Raw genomic sequence first — 12,192 nt, 5'->3', positions numbered from 1 at the left:
ATCAGCCTCTGCTGATCGGGAGGAATGCCTTCTTTGTCTTGGATTTTGGCCTTCACGTTTTCAATGGTATCACTGGGTTCAACCTCAAGGGTGATGGTCTTGCCAGTCAGGGTCTTCACAAAGATCTGCATGTTTACCTGAAAAACGTACAGAAATTCCAGTATTAAGTAAGTCACCCATAAGCCCACACATGCTTTGTATATGAGAAAACGACTCACTAATCCATATTACATTAATATAAACTAGGATTTCAGTAAGCTATTACTAACCCTGTAATTCCTGTTCTCCAGCTCCTCGTTGAAGTAGTACCCAATACTTTTCAAAGCCCAAGCAGTACCCACGCAGCACAGAGCCAGCCCAGTCCTTCCCCCACCTGCAAGGCAACACACCCCCCATCCCCCCGCCGCGGGCTCTCATGTTGGCAGAGCTGCCCGGCGCTGACTCAGCTCCCCACTTCCGGGCAGCACAACGCCGCATCCGCCATCTTTTCGAACATCCTCCCTTTTTCAAATCTCTCTCCCTCCCCCCCACCCTCCGCCCCGGTTTTTAACAACGTCGTTATTTTTAACAGCGTCGTTAGGACGGATTTACAAACTCCACAACCACCACCCCTCGGAAACGCTACTCGAAAAAGACTCACTCCAACCCTTTCTGTCTCCCTGACTGGAAAAAAAAAACAAAAACAAAAAAACCCATGCCTTTCCCCTCCCGCCCCAGCACCCCCACCACACAACTCACGTCTCCGGCCCTGAGCGCAGCTCCACACAAACACAACTCTCAATGCAGCAACTGTATTCTGCGGAGTGACGCAGCGCCGCACGTATTTATGCCCCAGCCGCACGACAGTCCCCGCCCCTCCTGCGCTGACGTATCCATCCACCCCTCAAAGTAGTCCCTCACAAAACCCCCCTGGTAAAACAAATACTTGCCTCCCTACCTCTCCAATCCCTCTTCCAAGAGCAAAGGGGGTCCCTGATGTCTTCGGCAGAGAGTTGAGACCCTTAAAAATCCCCGAATTTCGGAGGGTGCGGAGGGATCTGGAGCTGCGGTGAAACGGCTACTCCAAACGGCTGCAAGGTCGGCATTGATTGGTGTAGCAGTAAGAAAGGTGGCTGCTGATTGGCTGATAGGGAGAGGTCGTTGTAAAGAAAGCTCTGGAACATTCGAGCGCTGCAGCGTTCTGATTGGTGCGCGGTGAGGTCAGCCCTGTTGCTAGGGCGGCCCTGTTCTGCGGGGGCAGATTTCGATTGGGGGGGGGAGGGGGGGAGAGAGCAGGAAAATGGAGGGCGCGCAGGCCCTGTGGCGATGGGTGCGTTGTGTTTACTCCGTATCTTTTTGGCAGCTATTGCTTAGGGCAGGGAGAAAGGAGCAAAAGGAACCCTGTAACCACAGCATCACGGCTCATTTCTGGGACCGGAATAGCTGGGGCCGCTCCTATTGTGTGTGGCTGTAAGGAAAAGCCAGGAAGAGCAGAAATGTGTATTAGAAGAGCTGGAAAACGTTACACAGAAAGCCGGCGAGCGTTAGCAGCTGCTGCTGTGTCACGCTGGCTCTGCTCTCTCCTGAATCCTGAGCCGCCCTCAGCCTGCCCTGCATGGCAGCTCCTCAGTGCTGAGAGCTCTGCTGCTGAAAGGGCTGTTAGCTGCTGTCGGAACAGGAAGCCCTGAGCAGGTCACAGAGCAGCTTCCTGCTGTGAGCCAACGTGGCAGTGTGCTTGGTGTTAATTGAAGTTCATTATACCTTTTGGACTGGCTCTTGTGTCGTAATCAGAGAATGCAAAATCCAAAAAGGTTTTCATGCTGTTTCATTTGCTGCTCGGTGAATGCAGATGAACTTGCTGGTAAATCCTGTGCTCAGGAAGCATGGGCGTGCTGTGAATAGCAGGATTTAACACAGAGCCATGAGCTGTATTTCCCTCAGTTAAAAAGAAAAACCTCTGGTTTCATTTCTTTTAGCAAGGCCCGCGTCTGCTCAGCACTTTGTGGTTTACAGTAAAAAGGAAATAAATCTTTCCAGCAGTTATTCAGAATGTAGGCAGGAAGGGAGGAAAAGAGTAACTGGAAAGCTCAGAGACTGTTCTGGGGCAGTCACCAACCTCTGAGATACTATTCAGCTATGCAGATTTAGGACAAAGGGCGGATTTAAGCAATATTACATGCATTTCCTTAACACTGCCAACTTTGCTCACTGTTTCCAATAGGTTCATTCTGCGTGCGCAGTGCCAAAGCAGTAGATGTTAGAGCCAAGGCAGCTAAACAAGGAGCTCTGAGAGGAAAGCCATGAGAAACTAGAAATAATATTTACAAATGTGAAAGGCCGTTGCTGCTAAACTGGAGATTTACCATAAAGTAATCTAAAGCCTAGCCCGAGTGTTTTGGGCTTGCATTAAGGATTTCAGCACTTCCAGAAAATGCCAGAGCCCTCCCTTTAAAAAACAAACAAACAAAGTATTGGCAAAGCCTGTGACTAAACTGTTTACGAAAGCAGTTGTTCGCTTTCTAGTTAAATATATCTAAGTATTTAGTATGTATACTGCCCTTCCTCCAGTAGCTCTAGGTGAATAAGCCACTGACTGTGGACTGTGTATAAATAAATGCAAACCTGAAAATACAGAACGCCGTATCTTGTGACTGGACTGAGTGCACAGGTGGTTCCAGCCTTTGCCAGGGTGCAGAGCCTGCTGCTGGGGACACGTGTTTCTTGCCAGCAATTTCAGAAGTAGGTCATTAGGCAGCAGTACAAAGTAACCTGCTTTCAGAAGAGAAAAACTTGGGGTCAAAGAAATGTTTCCAATGAATCTGAACATTCTAGAACGCGGTGTCTGTTTTTGTGTGCGCTACCATCTTAGCAACAGCATAGCATTTGCACATGAGCAATGTCAAATGAAGCAATCAGTTTATCTTTAGTTACAAAAGTTTAACTTGGGGCAGCTGGACAATCAGAGGATTCGTGTATGCACAGCGAGATCAGTACTTTTCCTTTGTCCAGATAAAAATGGGCTACTTGCCATACGGAAAAACAGTATATTGTCCTACCTCTTAGAATTACTCACACATATCTCAGGTTTATCTTACTGTATATGACACAGGATAATTATGTTTATCTATTTATGCTTGTGGAGATATTTTCTGCCCAAACCTGCAATGCTGCAATAAGGCCCGGTCACAAGACAAATAGAGCTGTGCCGTGTTACTGCTTGTCCTTGTACAGCCAAGCTCAAGGGTTGCAGAAATAACAAGTCACAATTCAAAGTACTGTAAGATGTTATGACATTACCAAAAAAAGACAACTCGCTGAGTTTTGTTTTGTTTTTCTAAGCCTTATGCTAAGAATAACTTAAATAAACAAAGTTTTTAATAAGCTTCAAATTCAGGAGCAGAAAACTTCACAAAAAGAACTAGCTGGACTTGTAAAAAAAATAGGGAAATTGGGCAATACTTATTTGTCCCCCTGCCTGTTTAAAACGTTTTTTGACTGCAGCACACAGGAGACACAGCTTTGTTTTAAAAGCTGTGCTTCTACCACCAACATGCTTGGGCTTGCTTGTCCTGCTCTGAATGATCCAGAGGAAGATGTGGCAATTCGCTTCCTGATGTCAGGAGACTCTTCACAGGGCATTTTACAAAGACATCAGTCTGAAAACACAGGTTTGTGCCTGCACACAATGCCAGTGAAAGCGACAATATCTGGATCTGTTCTAAAATTACATGTCTGTGTCTTTGCAGTCTGTCTCCTGCTTACGAGTCTGCTGGAGCCGATCCAAACTGCAGTGCAGTGAAGGAGCTCTCTTTGTTCCTGTTTTCTTTGCTGTGTCTGAGCAGGATAGCAGAGAACCATCTTGAAAAACAGAAAGAAGTGAGTCTAGAATGCTGTGAATAATTAACATTTTTCTACTGAACAGCAACACTGAAGACCATTCTGAACAGCCTTTGTCCATCAGACCCTTTGTCTTCAGATCCAGCTCGGATCCCTTGATAAGGGGAATATCCAGAAAGGTCCCCCCCATGATCTTAAGACTAAAATCCAAACATTGATATTTTTCTCCCCTGTACAAACTGTGAAATCTTTAACGCCTCAGTGCTTTTAAGCCTGGTGTTAGCTATGAACTACTTCTAGTTCCCTGTTTGTTAGACAAAAAGCATCTACGGTTTCTACTTCCCTTAAACCCACAAACATGTCGCTGCTTTTAGTGCTGCTTCTGCAGTGAAAATGCCCTTACAGGCAGAATCCACACAGGCTGCAAGCCAGCTCTGCATAGCTGAGTCATTGTTATACAAGCAGAGCTGCATGGCACAGAAAAGCACCTTTGTACTTCAGCACTAAAACACATCAGCTGATGAACTTTGAATATGTGATACACCCAAAGAGAACAGTCATTTACTGGACTTTTCTTCCTCTTATCTTTCTCACCTCTTTCTGAATGTTTCTTCCTTTTCTATTGTGTTTCAGAAGCTTTAGAGGAAAACATTCTTTATCTTCTACTGCCACTAATGTTTGGTAAACGTTGGAAATAATCAGTGTGAGGGCTGTTAACTCTTTAGGCACTGGGCAACATCTAACAGCCACACGTGCATGTACCCCCAATCCCATATGCAACCACTGAAATTTAGGACTTGCAATCAGAATACCAGTAAAATTTAACATCAGCCAGAGATCTGCTGTAAAGTTCTAGCATTGTCTCTTCCTGTGAGGCCTAATTTTGAGCTTTATGAGTCCTTTGAAACAAATGAGAGAGGAGGAAGAATATTTTTGCTGTAACCTTCTGAAATGACTGCATTCTGCTTTTCAATTTTTTTCTTTCTTGCAGTTCTTTCCTTGAAACATCATAGGGGAACAGAATTTAGCTTCTCAAAATGCTTTCTACATTTAGTAAATGGTGAATTAATAGTGGAGGTAAGTGGAAACTGACAGATTTGCATATATGACATAGATTGCACGCTCCAGTTTTCACTCAGGAACTGCTTTAGGAGGGTGTACAGATGTTTAGTGTCTCCTAAAGCAGGCAGGTGTCTGTTTGTGAACTGATCCATGAGCAGCTCCTAAAACATGCTCTGCCTTTTAGTTTCGTGTTGTTCTTGTTTTTAGAGGACAGACCACTGTAGGCTGAAACCTGCAACTGCTGCAGGCCATACCCCACACCTAGGGCAGATGAAGCCATGCTGCAGACTACACAGACTTGGTTTCAGCTCACGGTCTCCAGTTTCACCTGAGTGACATTTCCTCCCAAAATATAAGGTGACTAACATGAAGTTGAGTGTGACTAAAAGTCTGGGAGTGGCCCAGGATCAGGCGCTCCTGAAGAACATGCTGACGTGGGCCAGAATTTGTCACATACAGCATATTTAAAATGGTTCCATTAGAATGAATAACGAGTACAGAGGTTCAGATGGGGAATAACAGGAAACTGTAACTCAGCACCCTTTCCTACCGTCAGTGAAGGGTGATGCTGAGCCACTGGATTGCTATTCGAGTCCTGCTATGTGCCAACTCAGGAGGCAGCCCACACACTGCAGATGCATGTTTTTAAAGCTGTTTTCCAGACCAGAGAGTGCTGATGGACGTTTCGTCATCGTCCAGTTGCTTTGCTATATTCCTGGATGAGACGTGACCCTCTGGTGCCTGTTCTGCTCCATACCAGACTAGTAACTCACTTGTTTACATCTCTCCCTGTTCCGCTTCCAGAGAAGAGCAAGGCATTAAGAATTGTTGTCAATACAACTTATTGATTGTCGCTCCAACAAAATACATTTCCACTCCAGCCACCCTGGTTATTCAGCCTCGGAGTGATTTTTTTTCTCCCCACCAAATGCAACTTAGATGCCTACAAGTTCTTCTTTACCCCACATTGAGCAGTTTCACTCCAGAAACAGCGTTGCCCTACAATGTCTGTCAATAATCTTTTCTAGGTTATTTACCAACAGAGGAGCACTGTCAGAGGTTGTGTTTGTTTCAGGGGCTGTGCTGTGTTGTTTGTTTTCCTTTTAACTTAAAGATTCTGGTGATGGTTTGTTAAAAAGAAAAAAAAAAGCGCCTAGTGGGAATCACATAAAAGCCCATTTCTCTGCAGAGCTGCCATCATGATTCACACCTCAGGAAGGACAGAGCCTCACTACGCTTCAGAACGCACATAATGATGCACTGCAGTGTTGTTGAACACAGCCTTGTTTTTAAAGGAGGAAGGATGCATAGCTGAGATGTCACACAACACACTCAGGTCTGCAAAGCAGTTGACAACCTTGACTATGTGAGGCACCCTGTGTTTACAATTAAAGAGAAAACCTCATGATAATGTTTGCAAATAACTGGCATTTCTACCACTGTTGGGTATGTTACAGGCCAGCTGGCACCCTGAGCTCACAACCTACAGATCTGAACTCACCATATTCACTCGGGCATTGGGGCTCAGATTCCATAAATGTGATGAATTCACTTTCACCTGCTGCCCCAAACCCTCAGCTTGGCCATTCCTTGGCTGTTTTTCTCAGCAGAAAACTCGTCTTTGCCACCAAATCTCTATCAGATACAGCACAAGCTCGCTTTCCACTGGGGCAAAGCAGCTGACGGGGCGGGATTCTCCTTGCTACCATTCCCGGTTGTGCCCACAGGCGGAGCCCCCCGACCAGCGGCGCCCCGCGGGCACAGCCTCTATCCCGCGCCGCGACAGCGCCCCCTGGCGGCAACGGGCAGCAGGGCGGGGAGCGGCACATGGGGCGCGCTGCGGCGGGCAACGCGCGGCGCTCCCGGCGGAGCAGCGCGGCCAGCGCTTCGCCCGCGGGTAGGAACCGCCGGGAGAGAGGGAAAAAAGCGGGCGGCTCCCGGGGCGGGGAGCAGGCGCTGCCCGCCGGTACGTTCGATCTAGGGGCGCAGAGCGAGCGTTGGGCCGCCTTCCAGGAGCGGCACCGGCTGAGCTGCGAGGAGGCGGCGCGGCTGCTGCTGGACGCCTAGTGAGTACGGGACGGGTCAGATCCCATCGCTTGCACAGCAGTGAACACGGGCCCGAGGGAGGGGGTGGGTCTTCCGCACAAAGTGGCTTTTTAGGCTAATTCACAGCTCCTCGGTCACAAACGCCAGTGGGGATCGCATTCCCTCCCGGGGGAGCCGAGGCTCACCTAAACCCGCACCCACCTCCTGTGCTCTTTCGGTCCACGGCACATCATCGCCGGGCTGTGATCAGTAACTGCCCGTGGGAGTGGAAATTTGGAAGGAAATGGGTTTTCTTCTGCATTTAGCTTTCGACTCGGTGTGTTCATTCTGCAGAGTTGCTATGGATGCACCCTGGGGGAGAGGGAGAAGCTCAGAGATTCCTTCATCGTAAAGTTCCCCTGCAATTAAAATGCAAAATAAAATGTTTCAGTACAGTGTGGAGTGCACTTATCTCTGCTGCTTCCAGCTTTTACATGGAGGAGTATTAGAGCTGGAGCAGCTGTGGGGAAAAAATGTGGGAAAAACCATTTCCCAGCTCCAAGAGGGCTGCATTGTGGGAACACCACTTTCTATCACTGCTGGACATGGCTAGTGCTGTAACTGAGGCCAGAATTCTGGCCTGGCCCATGGCAGAGGAGCACACATCCTGTGTTACAGGCAGAGTACACTCTACTTGAACTGCAGTTCTTTCCTTTCGCTGTTTTAATAAAATCAAAAATGCAATAGGTGCAGAAGACAAAACTCATTCTCTGCTTCACTCTGGAGCACTTTATTTAAATACATTTCAGGAGATATTTTTTAAAGGTGTACTGCAAGTGCTCAAAGCAAAACTGAGTAATAGAGTAGCCTAAATGTTTCCTAGGCCAACATAAAAATCTATGCTCACATAACCTGACTGTTGCTTCTCTCTCCAGTGAGCACAGAGGCCTGGTCAAACACACAGGAGGCTGTCACTGCGGAGCCATCCGCTTTGAGGTCTGGGCTTCAGCAGACCTGCATGTTTTTAACTGCAAGTGAGTCTTTGGTTTCCTGTTTCAGAAATGAATAAGAGCTCGTATGCTTTTCCAGTCAATGTCATAGAGAAAAGACTAATAAAACTGGAGAGCATCCTCTGCTCTGTTTCCATAAGGTATGTGCCCAATTATGTGCTGATCCAATGTGGGATCAGTGCAGGTGATTGCAGATGATGCACTGGTGGGCAGGACTTCAGGTCCCCTCATCTGTGCTCATGCAGAAAGTGATGGGAAAGATCTAGTGACTACGGGTGCTCAGTGGTCTGCTTTATGTTTCCTTCAAGTACAGCGCACTCAAAGCACATCAATTCCCTTTTAACTTGGTCTGCTCCAGTAAATGTTACATTTCTGACACAAGTGCAAACTACAGCAATGTCTGATTTCAAGTGTTTCCCCCACCTGCAACTAGTTTGCTTCCAGCTCATGAGTAACCTTTGAATCTCACTTTCTTGTTTGCAAGTTAATTAACGTTAGAAAAGTTGGCATACTGATCTGAAAGATTTAATGCATTTCTCAGGCTACAGTTAGTCCTTGGTAAGTCTACTGAAAGTTCCACACGTGGAAAAAAAAAGGCATATAATGCTTGCTAGAGGTGAATGCCTTACTGCTTATCTGCATAGGGTCAGTCTGTTTCATGGGTGTACTTAGCAAACACTACTGATATGAGTCCACTTTTGTCACTTACCTCTTTGAGGCTAAGGAAACATTTTAGCTTGTAGTGGAACTTCCGTCATCAAGAGGTCTGAGCTGGTTCTGATCTGATTCCTGTATTACAACTCATCTGCTGCTTCTAGAAAGGTCTTCTCTTTCTCTTACAGTTGCAGCATTTGCACAAAGAAGCAGAACAGACACTTCATTGTCCCAGCTTCACGTTTCAAGCTGCTGAAGGTAGAGTAAGAATGCAGTAAGAACCTGGCCACAAACACTAACAGAAAGAAATTACCTAATCCATGTAATCTATTATTATTGTAAAAGATGTGAGTGGTTCCCAGTTTTCTTGCCCTAATTCTGTATCTCAAGTAGAGACAAGAAAGTGATATTTTTAAATTTTATGTCTTAGCTCTAAGTTCACAGAAAGTAATTAATACACCTATTTATGTATCTACATTGCTTTTTATTTCTGCTTAGGGTGCTGATAATCTGACAACATACACCTTCAACACACATCGTGCCCAGCACACATTCTGCAAGACCTGTGGTGTGCAGAGCTTTTACACTCCTCGCTCCAATCCAGATGGCTATGGTAGGTAAAAAGAGTAAACCTGGCAAACTGTGGTAGCAAAATTGGATTGAACTCCACTGGTTGCTAGCGTGAGAGCAGAGAGCATCATGTCTTCATTTTTTTCCTAAATTACCAAACATCTAAAGCTGTAGCCTGAACCTGTGGCTCCTCCACAGCCTTACCTGTGACTTGTGGGCTTCCACCCATGACAATTTTGTCATCCAGACTCCTCAGCCTTACGACAGTAGCTGAACTGACAGCATTTACTGACAATCTCTGAGGTGTCCCATCTGCAGAGCGCAGAGATGCATCTATCTCCTACTCTTTAGCAGGTTTCTGTGTACTCTCTTTCTCTTAGGGATAGCTCCCCATTGTCTGGATGATGGCACCGTGCACAGCATTGTTACAGAGGATATCAATGGCAAAGAATGGGAGAAGGCAGTGAAGGAACATAAGACCATCAGAGACATGTCAAAACCCTGACATACCCTTCTAACAGCTGAACTTGGAGACTGCCATGGAACTGTAGTCTGGGCATTTCTGAGTGTTGTTGTTATCTGTTTCTTAAATAAATATTTCTATTCTGCCTGTGCCATTCATTTGTGACTCTGAGTTTTAAAGCTACTTCTATTCAATAAACCACTCCAGGACTGGTACTTTGGTAATTCACCCTCAGCTATAGTAAAGTTTAATCACAATAAACAGAGCAAAGTTCTAAAAATAATGAAGTCTGGCTTACAGAAATGTCCCATATAAAGTGTCCTATATAAGATAATCTCTTGCTTAGGACAAAGAAGTAGCTCATGCTGTTTTTTCTCCAATAACTTTAGTGAACTTACCATGGATTGAGAGTTAAGGGGTTTTGAAAGAGCTTACTAGGCTCAGGTTCAGTAAAGTACTTATACAGGTGATTAAACATATGCAGTAGAGGGACCCTGAAGTTATCCACGTGATTAAAAGTACTGATTTGCTTAAGCCTGGACTTGCTTATGGTTTTAAGGCTGAGTTGGCATATGCTTAGGCACTGACACATGGCCAGCAAACTGAATTCAGCAGTCATACTCTTGTAACAGTGGACACGTGCTCGAGTACAACCAAGAACTCATCTGTTGTCTTGAGCAGGATGTGCTCACAGCAGCACATCATGATCTGGCAATGTAAGTTCTCATCTCGACTGCGCACTGCCTAGCAGCGTAGATGCAGGGAAGATGTGCCAGCAGCTACAAGCCCACGTGAATGAGTGCAAAGACCTACAGAAACATGGAGTATTGCTGACTTTGCTACACTGTAACCCACAGAATGCCAAGTCATTCTTAAAATCTTTGTGTATCCTAAGGAATTAATCACTGAAAGCTGACATCTTCACTTACCTTTTAACACAAAGGGTGAGGATTTTTAGCTCCTGCAGATATCCTTCACATAAGTGGAACAACTTTTGAAACACTGCTATTTTTGTCTCCATGTGTTCTACAAAAGACTTAGTTACAGTCTGGGTCTCTTCCAACTCATTCTTAGATCCTGTTGAGATTCTTTTAAGTTGATCTCAAGCCCCATGTTCTGAAGCAAGAAGAAATGCTTGTGTTTCATGAGGGATGCTCTGGGAAAGGGGAGCCTGCAACACAATGCATCTCAAAGCAGCAGCAGTAGCAGCAAAGATCAGTGCAATTAGAAAAAAAAAAAACGTATACTTTCTGATGCTTTATTCACAAGCTTTGGCTTTTTAAAGTTCTGATTGAGTAAGACAGGTCTCATGGTTCTGGTTTTATCTGTGAACATAGAACATCTTGTAAAAGCCGCTCCTAATATTTGGATTTTACAGAAGTACCAAGAGATAAAGTTTCAAAGCTGTCTTCATAGCTGTGTCCAGAAGAAAAACAGTTTGTGCCATATCTTCTCTAGTGGAGTACTCCTTCTTTTGACTTCTAATTAGGCTAATTCAATTTTCACATTCTATTCAAGCTTCTACAGTGAGAAAACAGAGCTGTTAAACCCCCTTCATCTCAATGTATCAGGCAACAAGATTCAGGAGAAAGTTTATATACAACCTGCTTTTTGTAGTCTGAAAGAACACTACACAGAGAGAATCCCGTCCTCTTGAATGTCTAATAATTGGGGTTTCTTTAGAGGTTGTCCTGGCACAGGCTTTTTCTTTTTTCTCATTCTTTTACTCCCTGAGTTGTAAGCGTTGTCTTTTCTAGAAGGTGGAGTGAATTGATCACTACATAACGTGAGAAAAGCATATAGATGCGGCGAAACCAGAGGAGCTGGCTGTGATGACACTGCATGGCTCTCTAGAAGGAAAAACAGTTGAGAAACCATTACAAAAACCTTCCTGACCTAATATGGCTGCAGTTTTCAGTGTCCTCCTATACTTTACGTCCTGGACACTGTAAAATTCAAAATTCAATGCGCTATGACTACAGATGATCTCTGGGCTGTAAATCTGCTCAGCCCTGTCCTACTGTCCACACAGCACATGAAGTAAAGCAATTCACCCATTCCTATTTCACAAATCACTGAAGACTGTTCACTAGTGGTATTTATAAGCTACAGATACAGTTATGTGCGAAGCTCTCTGTGATGATGACCTGAACCTTCTGACCACAGCCTTCACAATGATGATGAGTTATTCTAACAGGTTAAGCAAATACAGAGTCTCACCCTGGCTTGCTGACTCTCTTCTTCTGTGAGTATGAAGAGCACGTCTCTGGGCAGCAGGCAGGAAAGGGGCACATCCAGGATGGAGATGTACTTCCGCAGGAGATTTACTGACTCAAGGACAAGCACACGGCACCCTAGACAGAAAAAGAGGATAGATATGTCAGAACAACAGATCTGTTGTAAGGTAGCCATCTCTCCAGGCTCAGCAGGTCTTTGCAGATTCCCCTATACTGTTCTTTTTGCACAAAAGGCATATGTGACCTTGTTTTTGTGGAAGTAACACATCAGCCTGGTTCAATGGCAGTGGCTGCAATTCTCTGAGTGGCAGCTCTCACAGCATTTGTCAGACTTCTGATGAAATTTTACTCCTCC

At 45.3% G+C, this 12,192-nt stretch overlaps 2 protein-coding genes and 2 long non-coding RNA genes across 9 annotated transcripts in view; 2 read left to right on the top strand and 2 right to left on the bottom strand.

Moving 5' to 3' along the window:
- Positions 1 to 937: 937 nt before the first annotated feature.
- On the bottom strand, positions 938 to 8,814 carry LOC122184713. Of its 5 annotated transcripts, none has more exons than XR_006180607.1 (4): positions 8,623 to 8,814; positions 7,126 to 7,322; positions 1,741 to 3,837; positions 938 to 1,447 (listed from the first exon to the last, which is right to left on the bottom strand). It is a non-coding gene; the product is annotated as an uncharacterized LOC122184713 (long non-coding RNA). The 5 variants fall into 5 exon arrangements; XR_006180606.1 differs by having other exon boundaries at positions 938 to 1,871; positions 2,602 to 3,837; XR_006180608.1 differs by having other exon boundaries at positions 938 to 2,748; positions 3,139 to 3,837.
- On the top strand, positions 1,260 to 6,616 carry LOC122184714. The gene is made up of 3 exons (XR_006180610.1): positions 1,260 to 2,718; positions 3,726 to 4,893; positions 6,068 to 6,616. It is a non-coding gene; the product is annotated as an uncharacterized LOC122184714 (long non-coding RNA).
- Positions 6,706 to 9,758, top strand: CENPV (centromere protein V). The gene is made up of 5 exons (XM_042879891.1): positions 6,706 to 6,944; positions 7,839 to 7,937; positions 8,756 to 8,825; positions 9,066 to 9,180; positions 9,518 to 9,758. The coding sequence occupies exons 1-5, from the start codon at positions 6,706 to 6,708 to the stop codon at positions 9,640 to 9,642; spliced, it is 648 nt and encodes a 215-aa protein (XP_042735825.1). The 3' UTR covers positions 9,643 to 9,758.
- Positions 9,759 to 10,844: 1,086 nt separating this feature from the next.
- Positions 10,845 to 12,192, bottom strand: part of PIGL (phosphatidylinositol glycan anchor biosynthesis class L) — a 56,260-nt gene continuing 54,912 nt past the window's right edge. For both annotated transcript variants that reach the window (XM_042879890.1, XM_042879889.1), the window contains 2 exons: positions 11,821 to 11,954; positions 10,845 to 11,450 (listed from right to left, as the gene is read on the bottom strand). In XM_042879890.1, the coding sequence (XP_042735824.1) occupies positions 11,316 to 11,450; positions 11,821 to 11,954 (269 nt within the window). In that variant the 3' untranslated portion in view covers positions 10,845 to 11,315. The remainder of the gene's footprint in view (positions 11,451 to 11,820; positions 11,955 to 12,192) is intronic.

The sequence above is a fragment of the Lagopus leucura genome, unplaced genomic scaffold (assembly GCF_019238085.1).
Source record: "Lagopus leucura isolate 7727_CA_CO unplaced genomic scaffold, USGS_WTPT01 Super-Scaffold_100024, whole genome shotgun sequence".
NCBI classification, from domain to species: Eukaryota; Metazoa; Chordata; class Aves; order Galliformes; family Phasianidae; genus Lagopus; species Lagopus leucura.
Note: the sequence above shows the minus strand (reverse complement) of the source record. Positions and strands in the feature narration are given on the sequence as shown.